This window comes from Artemia franciscana, chromosome 5 (assembly GCF_032884065.1).
Source record: "Artemia franciscana chromosome 5, ASM3288406v1, whole genome shotgun sequence".
In the NCBI taxonomy this organism is placed as follows: Eukaryota; Metazoa; Arthropoda; class Branchiopoda; order Anostraca; family Artemiidae; genus Artemia; species Artemia franciscana.
In genome coordinates, this window is record NC_088867.1 from 34195925 (window position 1) to 34211864 (window position 15940).

The 15940-nt window shown below is 36.9% G+C and overlaps 1 protein-coding gene across 1 annotated transcript in view; it reads right to left on the bottom strand.

Moving 5' to 3' along the window:
- Positions 1-15940, bottom strand: part of LOC136027311 (eukaryotic peptide chain release factor subunit 1-like) — a 46347-nt gene that overhangs the window by 21011 nt on the left and 9396 nt on the right. Inside the window, exon 3 of the mRNA XM_065704430.1 lies at positions 5958-6085. Within this exon, the coding sequence (XP_065560502.1) occupies positions 5958-6085 (128 nt within the window). The remainder of the gene's footprint in view (positions 1-5957; positions 6086-15940) is intronic.

The window sequence follows — 15940 nt, forward strand, 5'->3', positions numbered from 1 at the left end:
TGTGCAATCCTGGGCCCATCTTGGTCACAACATGGTTTTCAGCACTTGGCGATGCTCTTCTATCAACAAGAGTCGAAATCCTGCACAGACAGTCCCAAGCCTATTACCTCCGACTCATTATATATTCATGCCTACAAATATTATGCTACTACGGGGAGGCAGCCCATAGTAGATAAATTAGCTAGGAAGAGGTTTTTCAGCCCGAAAACGCCCATCAAAACAAACCAAGCCCAGAAAATTATCCAATAATCAGAATCCCGTACGAGTGCTGTGTTGTTTACTAGGCTATAATTTCCTCGAGGGGCGCCACTCCTCAAGTGGGAAAAATTGACCGCAAGTTTCCCAGTCTTGCAGGTACCCCGAAAGGGTCGAGGCAGCCCTTTACAGAGGCCGTTGTCCATAAATCTGGATCTTACGCCCTGCCGCAGTTGTCCTCCTATAGAGGATCCTCCCACGATGGTGTTCTGCTTCACCATGCAATTTAACCCATTACTGGGAGAAGGTTTGTAACTCATCTGACGCGTGAACACGGCAGTTGGCCCTGCTGAGTGTACATTTGAGGGGCCTTCTTCCTCCTCCACCTGGAATTATGACCCCCAGGGGAGGGTTTCCCAGTTTCTATTATGGGCCCCACTGGGACAAGGTCCTACTTGGCCTAAGCCTCCTATGGAGCTACTCTACCTATCTATAAGGCTTACATATATACATATATATATATATATACATACATATACATATACATACACACATACATACACATACACATACATACACATATACTCACTAACGTGCAAATATATACCCTGAATTGGTATAGGCTAGGTCTGTATATGGTGAATATTGATTTCCTTTCTGATGCAAATGCACAATAACTTTGGATTCAGGATGCAATTCTGACTATAGAGATAAGTATTTTTCTTACTTGAAATGTATGTGCAGAATTAGAAATTCTGCTGGTACTACAAAAGTAGACCTAAGTAGCCAATTTAGCCTGTCTGAAACATCTCACAAGCCAACACCTTATAAAAAACACCTTTGATAATTTAAATGAATAAGAAAACTTATTAGAAATTCTGCTGATACTGCAAAAGTAGACCTAAGTAGCCAATTTAGCCTGTTTGAAACATCTCACAAGCCAACACCCTATAGAAAACACCTTTGAGAATTTAAATGAAGAAGAAAACTTATTAGAGACTCTGCTAATACTGCAAAAGTAGACCTAAGTATCCAATTTAGCCTGTTTGAAACATCTCACAAGCCAACACCCTATAGAAAACACCTTTGACAATTTAAATGAATAAGAAAACTAGTTAAAAACTCTGCTAATACTGCAAAAGTAGACCTAAGTAGCCAATTTAGCCTGTTTGAAGCATCTCACAAGCCGACACCCTATAGAAAAACACCTTTGACAATTTAAATGAATAAGAAAACTAGTTAAAAACTCTGCTAATACTGCAAAAGTAGACCTAAGTATCCAATTTAGCCTGTTTGAAACATCTCACAAGCCAACACCCTATAGAAAACACCTTTGACAATTTAAATGAATAAGAAAACTAGTTAAAAACTCAGCTAATACTGCAAAAGTAGACCTAAGTAGCCAATTTGGCCTGTTTGAAGCATCTCACGAGCCGACACCCTATAGAAAAACACCTTTGACAATTTAAATGAATAAGAAAACTAGTTAAAAACTCTGCTAATACTGCAAAAGTAGACCTAAGTATCCAATTTAGCCTGTTTGAAACATCTCACAAGCCAACACCCTATAGAAAACACCTTTGACAATTTAAATGAATAAGAAAACTAGTTAAAAACTCTGCTAATACTGCAAAAGTAGACCTAAGTAGCCAATTTAGCCTGTTTGAAACATCTCACAAGCCAACACCCTATAGAAAACACCTTTGACAATTTAAATGAATAAGAAAACTAGATAAAAACTCTGCTAATACTGCAAAAGTAGACCTAAGTATCCAATTTAGCCTGTTTGAAACATCTCACAAGCCAACACCCTATAGAAAACACCTTTGACAATTTAAATGAATAAGAAAACTAGTTAAAAACTCTGCTAATACTGCAAAAGTAGACCTAAGTAGCCAATTTAGCCTGTTTGAAACATCTCACAAGCCAACACCCTATAGAAAACACCTTTGACAATTTAAATGAATAAGAAAACTAGATAAAAACTCTGCTAATACTGCAAAAGTAGACCTAAGTATCCAATTTAGCCTGTTTGAAACATCTCACAAGCCAACACCCTATAGAAAACACCTTTGACAATTTAAATGAATAAGAAAACTAGTTAAAAACTCTGCTAATACTGCAAAAGTAGACCTAAGTAGCCAATTTAGCCTGTTTGAAACATCTCACAAGCCAACACCCTATAGAAAACACCTTTGACAATTTAAATGAATAAGAAAACTAGTTAAAAACTCTGCTAATACTGCAAAAGTAGACCTAAGTATCCAATTTAGCCTGTTTGAAACATCTCACAAGCCAACACCCTATAGAAAACACCTTTGACAATTTAAATGAATAAGAAAACTAGTTAAAAACTCTGCTAATACTGCAAAAGTAGACCTAAGTATCCAATTTAGCCTGTTTGAAACATCTCACAAGCCAACACCCTATAGAAAACACCTTTGACAATTTAAATGAATAAGAAAACTAGTTAAAAACTCTGCTAATACTGCAAAAGTAGACCTAAGTAGCCAATTTAGCCTGTTTGAAACATCTCACAAGCCAACACCCTATAGAAAACACCTTTGACAATTTAAATGAATAAGAAAACTAGTTAAAAACTCTGCTAATACTGCAAAAGTAGACCTAAGTATCCAATTTAGCCTGTTTGAAACATCTCACAAGCCAACACCCTATAGAAAACACCTTTGACAATTTAAATGAATAAGAAAACTAGTTAAAAACTCTGCTAATACTGCAAAAGTAGACTAAAAGCTGAAGTAGCTCCAATCAACTTGGGTTTAGAGACCCTAATCAAACTGAATCAGAGCAATAAACGTATAATGGAATTCTCTGAATCTATATCTGCCTTTATTATTCTAAGAGACGCAAATTCTGAATCATTACATATAGATCTACCCCAAACAAAAGAAAACCCTAAACTACTCTGGAAAAGTAGGCTGTGTTATCAAATTTCAATATACCAAGTCATCTAGGTTTAGATGAAAATGAAAAATTAGATAGGATAATAAGACACAGAGCAAAAATCCAAATGGAACCCCTTAAGTCTAAGCAATATAACCAGATTATAACTGAAAATATTACCTAAATTAAGGCCACCAGACCCATCCCCCTTTCCAACCCTGATGCAATCAGTCTAGTTCCATTGCCCATGTACAAATAGAGCCAACCTGAAGCACCTTCCCTTTTCATATAAGATAAAGCAGCCAAAAGGAGAAGTGGCAGACAGCCCACTTTGAAGGTATTATAAGCATGAAGAAGAAACTACTGAACTTATATTACTTAATTGTAGAAAACTGAAAAGAAAACAAGCTAATCTCTTTAATTTATAAACTTAACTAGGACTGAAATCAAACCCACTGATGGATGTAAAAACCTTAGCCCAATCCCCAAAAGGAGATTTTTCATAAGTTCTTTTAACCTATTAATGGATTTAAACTAGCACCATATATAGTAAGTCTATATTGATTAAGCAATTATGAAAAGGGTAAACCATCATAATAATGTTACCTATTAATTTTATTACTTGATTTGCCTATTATACATAATCACCCATATCTTGAACATTCAGTTTAATAAGCAGTGTTTAGGCTACTAGAATAATATTAATGCAAAACTACATCAAAATAGCAACTATATGGCATGGCAGCATGCCATATAGCATGCCATGGCAACTGACATATAAGTCAGTTTTTAGCCGTCAGCCACAATAGCCCAACGAAGAAGTTTTCAAATTTATTGCAAAAAAAAAGAAGAAAGAACTAAAGATTGGGACATTGTCAAACCAACCAAGAAAGAAGAGGGTCAAATGATCTAAGATTCAGGACACATTTAGCTCAGCTGTCTACAATTGTTTGATGTAGATAACTTTGAAGACCCCACTGCCTTTCCATGACGAAAGTAAAACAGTCCAAAATAGGGATGATACCCCTTCACCGACAGTGAATAGACATAAAATTATTCAACTGGATATTAATCAATATTCAATATACTGGATAATTCAATATTCTTGAACTCTATTCAAGAATAATTCCATAAACAGAGGTACAGGTGAATTTGGATTGAACTCAATTTATGATAATTTACTGAGGTCAAATAAAGTAAATATCACCTCACCTAAGAGCTATGACCACTGTCCACGTAATATGTCAGATAATTCTAATGAACCAGAACCAAAAAGGTCAAAGAAATTTGCTTCTGCTGTTGCATTGAAAAAAAATAAGAGCAATAAACTATATGTAATTAGTTTATTAGGTATAAATTTTGTTTATTTTTATTCATGTCTTACTGCTGATGATGAACACTGTATATGTGTTTGAAATATCCAGTTAAATAATTCCATATCCATTCACTGTCAACAAAAAGGCATCATCCCCACTTCGAACCGTCTTACTTTCGTCAATTGCTTGATTAGACAACAAAAGCAAAATACTGACAGTCAGTAAAAAATTAAACAGTCAACATCATAGAACATACAAATATCAGAGGTATTGGATCTTTGGACAGCAATATTTATTTTTACTTTATTTACTACACTTTTTAATTACACTTTATTTATTTACTGACATCAATATTTATTTTTACTTTATTTCCTGTTTTTACTTTACTAGAAAAAAAATCTATAATTTTACAAACTACTAATTATAAATAATAGTCAAAATAATACTAAACACATTTTTATGTTCTGTAAAACCCAAACATTTACTATCCTGTAAAACATGTGTTGTGTAACATACTGCCTTTGAAACTACTGCAACTGGGAGGACAAAGTCCTACTGGCATTGTTTATTTTCAACATAGCCAATAACCTTCAAACACAGACATAAATGACCAAATAAAATACAAAATGGAAACTTGCCTTTTTGTTTCTGGATCTTTCATGACCACAACATCTACAATTTCGCCCCATTGTTCAAAATGAGCCTTAAGTGTCTCTTCTGTAGTCTTGTAGTTAAGACCTCCAATAAATAGTTTCATGTCGGCAAATTACTGATGTACATATGAACAACACAAAGACTATCAGGTGGAGTATTAAGATATAGAGAAAAGTGAAAAGGTCTTATGTTGTTGCACGCTATAACCAAAACGCAAATATAGGTGGAGTGACAAGCTTGACCAGATAAAAGGATTGAACATATAGTCGATAAAACGATTGATTAAAAGCAAAAACTAAAAAGCCAGGACAAAAAAAAAAATGTCATGATGGCATATTTTTTTCACTTGGTTAATGTTGTTGGCTGGACTGTTGCTAATTTGAGAAGCAAGCTGACACAAAGGTCTCAGAACTCACATTCAGGAACGATACAGCTGAAACTCCATTCAAAGACCAGGTCACCTTTACTGTCAAAAGCATGCTGATCAATTTCACTGCTCCTTCATAAACCCAAATTGTACAGTGACCATTCACCATAAAAAGTGTGACATTTGGCCAAGTAATTTTGTCCCTTCCTATGCTGAAACCAAGTACAGAGTAGCTAAGGAAAACGTCTGAAGGAGAAAAATCAAGATTTTTTAGATTCCCTGCAACGACGATAACAGTTCAAGATATCCCATGTTACTCTAAGTTTCAAGTTAATTTTTTTTTTTACTGAAATTTTGTTCATTTCCTGCAAACTATAGGATCTTTGAATCCTATTGCTGTCACTTGAAAAGCATCTTTGTGTTTCTTAGAAAATCTTTTCTGAATGTATTCCAACTTCACAAAAACATGTACACCTATTTTGTATCCTAAACAGAAACAAACAATTAAATAGTGAATATACCTTATTGTCGCATAAATATAAAGACGTATTGATTGGCTTAAAGGGCTCGAAGTCGATGTTCACTTTCTTTTCTTTTCCTTCATCAGTTACAATTGTACCACAATAAATCACAAGGCCATTGGGTGGAACTATAAAAATTATATGAATATCACATAAAGTGCAAACTTAAAAAACAACTAAATGAGAAACCATAAAAAAAAAAAAATTTTCCACTAACGTCTGTTTGACTTATAATTCTGATAGCTTTCTGACAGAATTCGAAACTTACTAGTTTGGTACATAGCCTAAATACCAAAGACTCTGAACAGGGTGGTTATGGTACGCACATGCCTGTAGGGGTGTAATAAGCTAATAATTGAGCAGGTTTTTATTTGATGATTCACCTCTTGGTGGAGCAGGAGTTCCTCAATGCTTTTAGGCTTTTACCAGTCAATTGCATTGCACCAGTTTTGTTTAATATATAAAAGTAAATTTCATTGACCACTTGAAAAGAGTAGAGAAGAGAAGGAACATAGAAAGTTATTGTGCTGAGTGAATGAAACGTTTATGGACGGAACTAAGGCCCGCATTAGGGCCAAGAGTAGTACTTTTAAGTACCAACCTTCATATCGTCTCTTCTAGATATCAATGGCTTCTAATAAACCAGAAAACATCTATTGCTAGGAGCGGGAAACCATCAGAATTGATCTTTAGTTCCAAACTAAATCAATAAGTGTTTTTCAAGCTCTAACTTTCATTCTCAACTACTTTTAAGACTTGTATGATACTACGTACATAGGCCCTTACTTTGAAAATATGTATTAGTTTTGCTTAAACTTGCATTCAAATTCGGGGAGCCCCTTGCCTAACGCCTAGACTATTACAAAAGTCAACCTTGCTACAGCAGATTATGACATTGCTACAGCAGTACGCCTATCCTCTTCTTCTTGCTTTCTTTTGAATGTTTATACCAGAAAGATAATGATACACATTATCAATGTGTATCAGGTTAAAAACTTGATACACATTAAAATCGAGTCAAAAATTTGAATTCTATGCCAGCTAACAATTCGGCCTTCATACCCCATCTTGAAAGTTTATCCACCAAGCACAACTTTCGAGTTAGCAAAAAGCCTGTAATATTACCTTTACAAAAAACTAATGTTATTAATTATCTATTACTTTTGTACAGTCTATATTTCAAATACTTTTCAATTCCACTATATACTAGAACGACATAACTACACAGAAGAGACGAGGGTGGACGGGTGTTCACCCTAATATTATTCCAAAGGCATTGGGAAATAATGGTTTAGAAATGCCAAATTTTCCTCGGTTCGATCTAATAAAAAATATTAAATCTATTTTCTGTCTCGTAGACACGAGCTCTTCATGATGCTTTGGCAGCAGCATAGCCCTTATATCATCTCGAGTGATTATAGATGCCACATAGACGGTTTGTCGTTACATGATATAGCAGACAAAAAAAAAATATTATCATTTGGCCATTCCTTCCTTACAGGAAAATATTAAACATAGGCCTTTTTACAGAGTAACTATAGAGATATAGCAAGGATTCATTTGTGCCCTATTGTTCCTCATAGTGGTATATTTTCTTCAGAATTAAGCCGGTGAGCAAATTTCGTAATCGATTTAACAAAGGTAAGTGTATTAAAACTCCATTGCAAGAACCATAAACAGAGACAACAAAGCATACATAGGAAATTTAACCATAGGCATAGAAACTGAAAAAAGAGCTTTCACAAGGGGTAGTCGAGTGAGATAGAAGGTAAAGAACTATTAAGCCACAAAACTGTAATAGTGGGTTCACTTACAGAAGAACAAATTATTAATGTGGTTGTAGCTTTTAAAACAACGGCGGTTGATATGATAAATATCACTACGGAAATTCTGGCTTAAGAAGAAGTAAAAGAAAAAACTCTACATAAGAGTTCTTGGAGGTGTAATGTTCTTGAAATAGTGATACGTATTGCCTAGAAGGATAAGTAGGCTCTATTTAAACACCAATAGACATTTATCTATTGAGAACATTAAAATCAAAGCTGAGGCAATAAAATAGCCAACATTCCTGACTTTAAGCTTATATTTCAAAATTTCGAATAACGAAACCGAGTTCAAATGCTATAAGTATCACAGAAAAATAGAAATCATAGGCAGCGCAATAGCGCCGCCTAAGTAAAGAGTAATGTGGGCTTAATATATTATTTGTTTTTTTTTTGGGGGGGGGGATTTTCCTGATCAAGGCACTTCGTATAGAAGGAGATGTCGTAGAAACTGCGAAAGGAGCTTATTCGATAGAAAATTGAAAGTTTTAGTACCCTTCTTCAGAGTCAAAGGTGATTGGAGAGCAGCCAGCCGCTCCACCCGCTCCCATTATTTCTCCAAACACATCCAATCAAAATTGTGAGATAGCCATTTTTTTCATCCTTGGTTCAGTAATTATGTCTTAAGGGATGTCAATCCTCCACTGCCCTCGGAGGAAGGGCTATAAGTCATGCTAGTTGCCCATTGTTAACATATAATTTTTTATGGAAGGGCTAGTCGTTTAAAGTTCGGAGGGGGCTCATTCAATTAGAAATCAAAATTTCAAGTGCCCTTTTTAAGAGTCAAAAGTGATCGCAAAGCAACTAGCCTACACACCCTCTTTCCCCAGGGCACATGTTTTGTTTGTTTTTTTTGAATGGAGTGTTCGTATAAAGTTTAGAGTAGGCTCATTTCATTATGAATTGAAAGTTCTAGCTATCTTTTTAAGAGTCGTAAATGACAAACGCGCCTCTATTTCTCAGATGCATTTCATCGAAATTTTGAGACAAACATTTTGTTCAAAATAGTCCAAAGACCATAAAAAACACAAAATCACAAAGAATCTTTGCCACTGTTGAAAAAGATCTGTATTTTTGAATGTTTAAAGGTGATATTAAATTTATATTTTTTAAGGATTCTTTTCAGTTTGTCACTCAATTTTGGAATGTAGAGTAGAACAGTGAAAAGTTTCTTCTCATCCATCAATGGGATGATATCTGTTGGGATTTTGTGAAGTTGATGACTTTTCTGCCTTTTTTTTTTGTCTTTTCTCTATAACGGTTTCAAGTAATTTTGGGGTATCCAATGCAAAATAAAATATCCTTAATATAGTTCAATTCGGGGACTATGTGAGGCTCCGAGCATATTCTTACAACTCGGTCAACCAAAGAAATAACTACTCCTCTTTTTATGCTGGGAGAGTGGATGGAGGAAAGATGTAAATACCTATCATTGTGCGTATGCTGCCTATAAATAGAAAATCCAAATTTAGGAGACTTATTGAAAATTAATACATCTAGAAAAGGGAGTTTATGGTTATCTTCTAGTTCTAAAGTGAACTGAAGGTTAGAGTCCAAAGTGTTTAGAGTAGTCAAGAAGGAGTTAAGTGACTCCTCTCCATGATCCCACACAGAAATAACATCATCCACAAACGGACCCCAGAACCGGATTCTCAGAGGAAAATTTTCCAAAGCAGAAGTTTCAATAAATTCCATATAAAAAGTTGCCAAAAATGGTGAGAGGCTCGTATCCATGGGTAAACCCATGATTCGAGTGAAAAACTGGTGATCATATCGGAAATATGAGGAGGAACTACCGCAAAGACGGACAAGACACATAATAGTTTCTATATCCATAGAATTCTATGTCCATAGTGTTTTGTAGTCCATTTGGTCAATATTCACTTCTAATTTTCTTTGAAGAGCCAGTTCACATTTTTTATATCACAAGATGTATACATAGAAATGGCATCAACATTGGCCAAAATTGTATCTTTTTTTATATCAAGGTCTTTCAATTTCCCTAGATTTTCCCAATCTGGCAGTCGGAGAGCTACAAGAAGCCACAATTTGGCGTAGAGGAACCCGATCTTTGTGGATTTTTGGGAGACCGCAAAATTTAGGAGCGGAACAACTTTTAGGATAAAATATTTTTATACATCTGTGGAGTAATAAGCTTTTTCAACAGTGGCAGAGATAAAACCAGTCCCATTCTGGGTAGTGGTGTTTATAGAATTTCTTGTTCTTGTGGCCGTTTTTATATTGGAAGAACCCAACAGCTCTTAGGGAAGAGGTTATTAGGAAATAGGTCTTCAATAGACAAGGCTATGAGGCTCCACCAAAGGCCTGAGATTTTTTATTCAGCCTTGGCTCAACATTTCTACGATAGTTCGTACCATTTCATCTTATTTGACAGCACCTCCATTATTACCCCCGCTAAAGGTCTCATGCAAGTTTTCAGGAAAACAGTTGAGAAATTAAAGCACTTACACCAAAAGGTAGCTGTCAATAGAGACATGGGAGAAACTTCTCCAAGTCTTATTTATGACAAAATTATTAATCCTGATCGTTTTCACATAAATCCACAAATTTTTGTTGTACAATCAAATAAAATATCTGGAAATAATCTACCTGGAAAGCGATTGTTGATCATATAGTAACTTTCTAAACAGTGGAAGCAAATAAATTACTAAGTTTGAATATGTTAAATTTATATGGAAATAGTTTGATTCTTTAACCAAGGTTGTGCTCGATTTGGAATCTGTGATCCCAGGAACAGTAAGGAAGCATAGTTTTCAATTCTTCTCATATAATTTGTGTTGAAGAATAGATTTATTTAACTGGAGTTGCCTTATAATATTGTTACTAATTTATGCTCTTTGCTTGGAAGCAAAACAGCGTCATCTATAATAATTCTTAATAGCGGATTCTAGAGTGCGTTCATATTATTAAATTTTACTAATAAGCGAGCAGAAGAGGGGAGTTTCTTGTCGCAAGGGCCGTTGTACCTGCCGGGAGTGTGACTCCCTTAAACTGCGGGGATCAGGTAGCAAGAAACTACGCTTCCCTCGCTTATTAGCTTAAATAGCTCTGTATTACGTCGTAGTTTATTGAATTGGCTCCTCCCCTCGGACTTTGATTTTGCATTACGGATTGTGACGTGGCTGTTGCGATGGGGAGTAATGAGAAATTGGTTTGGAATGCGTTACTGAATTATGCTTTCCGTGCGATAAAAGCTGGTAATCGCTCGGAGGATATAGCGAAAAAAGCAGTCGAGTTTTTCTCAGAGGAAGCAATTGCAATGGCGAAGGAGTTATTGTGGCCCCTAGCAGGAATTACCACACGTGTTACTGCGCGATCGAAGAACACCGATGATATCCTGGACATATTAAAAGTATTTCGGGTTTGTGAAGATAAAAATATCTCGTTGCCGCGGTTTGTGATTTTCGAACCTGATGAAGTTCCGATAATCCCGGGAGAAGTGACGGCTACCCTAACCCGGAAAGTAAACGAATTGTGTGCTAAGTTCGATAGTTACGTGGATTCTAATCCCTCTCCTTCTGTCTCTGCTATGCCTGCGGCAGAAACCAACACGATCATGTCGAAACTGTCATATGCGGTTGTTTTGAAGAATCCCCCGAAAGATCTTTCGAACCCTAGCGCTCGGAAATCCTATTTGGACAGAGTATGTGGTGATACTAGTTCGAACATTGTGGAGCTGAAACCTAGGAAATCTGAATGGAGAGTAGTCTTGAACAACAAGAATGCTGCCGAGTCCCTGGCTGAGGCAGTGGGTAAAAGTGACTCAACTATAAGTGTTAAAGTAAAAACTCCCGCTTTCTTCGGAATAATCCGCCACGTTCCCACTGAAACTTCAGATGACGAACTGCGCTCAGTTGTACCGAACTGTGTTAAGGCCGTACAAATTGGTAGTACTCGGTCATTCAAATTACAGTTTGAAAGCAAAGCTCATCTCTTTAACGCAATGAACTCTCCGCCCATTTTTGGTTACGAGCGACTACCCATTACAGAATTTAAATTCTTACCGATGCAGTGCTACAACTGTCAGTCCTACGGACATGCAGCAAAATCTTGTGTAGATCCCCCGAAATGTTCAAAGTGCGGTGGAGATCATTCCAGCTCTCGGGACAATCCATGCCAAAATGCCCCCAAATGCGCTCTGTGTGGTTCTTCTCGACACCCGTGCTACAGCTTCCAATGTCCAGTAGCTCAGAAGCTAATTTCTAAACAATGATCGGTGATTCTATACGGGTTGTTTCATGGAACTTAAATGGTGGAGTGGTTGATAAAATGCCACTGTTAGAAGGATTGTTATGTTATAACGATGTACTCTGTGTGCAGGAACACTTCCTCTCGAATCAAGCCGTTAGTCTGCTTGAGCTAAACGATGGCGTCAAAGTATTTGCTACTCCTGCAAAGTCATCGGGCAGGGGAAGGCCGTCCGGTGGAATCGCCATTCTTGTTAGCAGCAGGTTAAATCCCATTCTGTATAAATCTTCAGACTTTTTTGTTGCTGTTAAGGTGCACAAAACTGTTATCCACTCTGTGTACATGCCAACAGACTACAGAGACAGTAAATCAGAAAAAAAATTTAGTGAAGCCTGCAGTAAGCTATCGAGTTCGGTGGGCAGCTGTTCTAGCCAGGGCCTTGAATGTATAGTCGCTGGTGACGTGAACTGTGACTTGACTGATGAGTCTAACGCTCGAGCACAGATCCTCCTATCTTCCTGTGACGGTCTTCGTCTTGCTAACAATGATCTGTGTTTTACTTATATCCATAACTCAGGCTCGACTTCATCTCTCGACTTCATGTTAAGTTCCATCCAATCTCCAGCTTGCGGCAATTCGCACGTAGATCTGAGCGTAAGCGCGTCTGATCACTTTCCAATTATAAACACTTTTCGAGTAATTCCTGCCTCTCCTAACCCCCCAACTAATGAAAAGAAGTGGAAAATCAAAACTAATTGGAGTAAAATTGACCTGGCTACTTATCATTACGTATTGGATGAGATTCTCACAAAGATTAAAGTGCCGTTCCAATTACTACAGCAGAGTGTATGTATTCAAGATGAAGAGAAACAGCTGCTACTAAACATCTACTGTAGTGAAATATCTCACGCACTGTTATCTGCCGAGGCCGCTGCGGTCCCCATTCGTAAAGTCCGAGTGGGAACGGAAATTCCAAAGTGGTCCGAAAACCCTGCTCTAAGTGAAGCATGTGGTCGTGCAAAATTTTGGCTTAGGCTCTGGAACGAGTGTGGTCGTCCGAAATCAGGTGTTGTAAATGAAGTTCGGCTGTTCAGCAAACGCAGATTTGCCAAGATTTTGTCTAAGCATAAATGTGAAGTGATCGATCAACATAGTCAATTGATAAGTAATGACCCAAATGCTGTGTGGAGATTTCTTAAACGTAATGGTGATCAGAATAGTGTTGAACCTGTGATCTCTGAGCAAGATTGGGTGTCCCACTTTACTTCTGAGTTCTCTCCACCCGAACAAGATCTTGAAGATAAATATGAAGTCGAACTTGATAAGTTCATGGAATTGCCTAGTTCTGGTGTTGGCTACATAGTAACTGTTCCTAATCTGATTCGTGCAATTTCAAAATTAAAAAAGAAACAATCGAAAGGTGTCGACAAGTTGTGTGGGTTGCATCTTGTACATGGTACTGCTGGTCTCCTGAGTCATTTAGAGCTTCTATTCCAAATTATCTTTAATTCTGGTCTCGTTCCCGACGTTTTTGGTACTGGAGTAATTACACCTATTTTGAAAAAAGGGAAAAATCCGTCTGAATGCGTATCTTACCGCCCTATAACTGTTTCGCCGGTTTTATGTAAGCTTATGGAATTGCTAGTTATAGATCATATTGCTTTTCAATGTTCTACCCCCGATAATCAGTTCGGATTTAAAAAAGGTGTTGGTCGCGAGCACGTCCATTATATTCTTGCTAATATATTAATAGAAGCTGATGAACTGAATGAATCCCTTATTCTAGCGAGTCACGATGTTAGACGTGCTTTTGATTCTGGGATACATCCCCAGTTATTAGTGTCTGCTCATAAACGTGGTGTGGACCGATCGGTTATTTTGCCTTTTCGGGATATGTATAAGAAGCTTCGAGTCCAAGTTAAAGTCCCGTCTCCTAACGGGCCGATTGTATTACCAAATGCTATTCCGGTTAGAAAGGGCATTAGGCAGGGTGCAATTTCGTCACCCCGGTTGTATAATAATAGTGTTCTCGAGGCCCAAAAGTTAGTGCAAATGAGCTGCATTTTCCGAGGTTTGGATGTAACATTACTTAATTACGCAGATGATATTTTTAATTTAAGTAGATGTTTGTCTCGTATTGAAGAAAATTTTCAGATTCTAGATGATGCTTATAGAGAGATAGGCCTATCTTTTAATGCAAGTAAAAGCGAGATTGTTGCTTTCAATAGGAGAAATGCAGATTGTATAGATCTTGCTGTCAAATTTGGTGCTCAAGAGGTTCCACTGTCTGACTCCATAATGTACTTAGGAATGCCTATAGGTCATAACATGGCATCTACACGTGCTCGCCAAATAAGTAATTTCGCAGAAAAGGCACGTAAGGCTTACGGGGCGCTATCTTCAACTAAAGCGAAATATAATCGACAAATTCGAGCTAGGCTATATAATGCACTGGTGATCCCACACTTTCTGGCTTTATCACCGTTTTGGCATATATTTAGTGTTAGTGATAAAAGAAACCTTCGATCACTTTTTTACAAATATGCAAAGTTTCTTTTAAATACCCCACCGTGGGTTAAAAATTCCAAGATGTCTGCAAGGTTCGGTATCACAGATCCGATTGCTGCTGTGACGAAACGTCGTTCTGAATTTTTGGGGTCGCTTGGGCCTAGTAGTCTGGCAATTGCAATTCGTCCTTAGTGAGTTTTTGTAATAATGTTTTTATTTATTGGCGGTGTATCGTAACGTTTGTTTTTGTTTGTGCAGTTAAGTGTTTGTTTTTTTTTTGTTTTTTTTTTTTTCTTTTCTTCTTTGTACTCCATTCGTGCCATTTGTGGTTTTGTATCGAGTGGGTGAATAAAATTATCTATCTATCTCGATTAGCCTTTAAGAGTGCAAGATGAAATTGTGAAATGTCATTTAAACTTATGTTTTATTTTTCAGTTACCCTTTCACCGTTACTGAGAAAGGGTCATCATATTTTAGTTTTGCGTTTCGTTTTAAGGTTTGTTTTTTGTTTTTTTTTTATCAGTTTATTCTGCACCAAGGACGGTCAAGCGGAGGTCTTGACCGAAATATTTGCATAATTTTCAATTTTTTCACTGGCTGTTTATTGTCCTCGTTCTTCTTTTCTTTGCAATTTTGTGTTTTGTCATGATTGGCCAGTGTGGTGTCAGAAATTATTTAGAGATCATACAACAAAGCCTATGACACAGTCCCCCAGAGCCCAGGGCAGGAATGTAAGTTACGCCCCGGAGGCGTATAAGGTTTTTATTGATATTGAAAGTTCTAGTGCCCTTTTTAAGAGTCAAAAGTGACTGGAGGACAACCCCTCCTCCTCCCACCCCCACTATTTCCTAAAACACATCCAATCAAAATTTTGAGACATCTATTTTGTTCAGCACATTTGATAGGTCTAGTAATCATGTCTTTGGGAAAGTCACACCCCCCCCCACAGCTCTTATGGTAAGGGCTGTAAGTTAGGCGATTCGTCCATTGTTTTATATAGTTTATGTTACTGAGAAAGGTGGGCATGTTTGACCATTACTCTCCAAAAAGACAATAGGTGAGACTTTCAGATGATGTTAAGGGAGTGTTCAACTAAGTTAAAACACATTTTGTACATACAGGTTGTCAAAAGGGTGTAACTCATGAACGACTAAGTATAATAATGTGCAACTTTCATGAAATGAAAAAAGAAATGACCAATTGACCAAAAGCAGTACTTGCCAGCTACTACTACTACCGCTAAAATCACTTATTCTATACCGAGTACTACGAAAGCTAAGGATATTGAAATGAACATCTGAGGAAATTTGAGGGGAAAGTTAAACTAAATTAGAACATATTAAACTCGATCAGAACATACTATGTGCATGCAAATTGTCAAAAGGGGATCATCAGTAATATTTTTAGAACAGCTTACTGTATCAAGAAGAGACTTATGGGGTA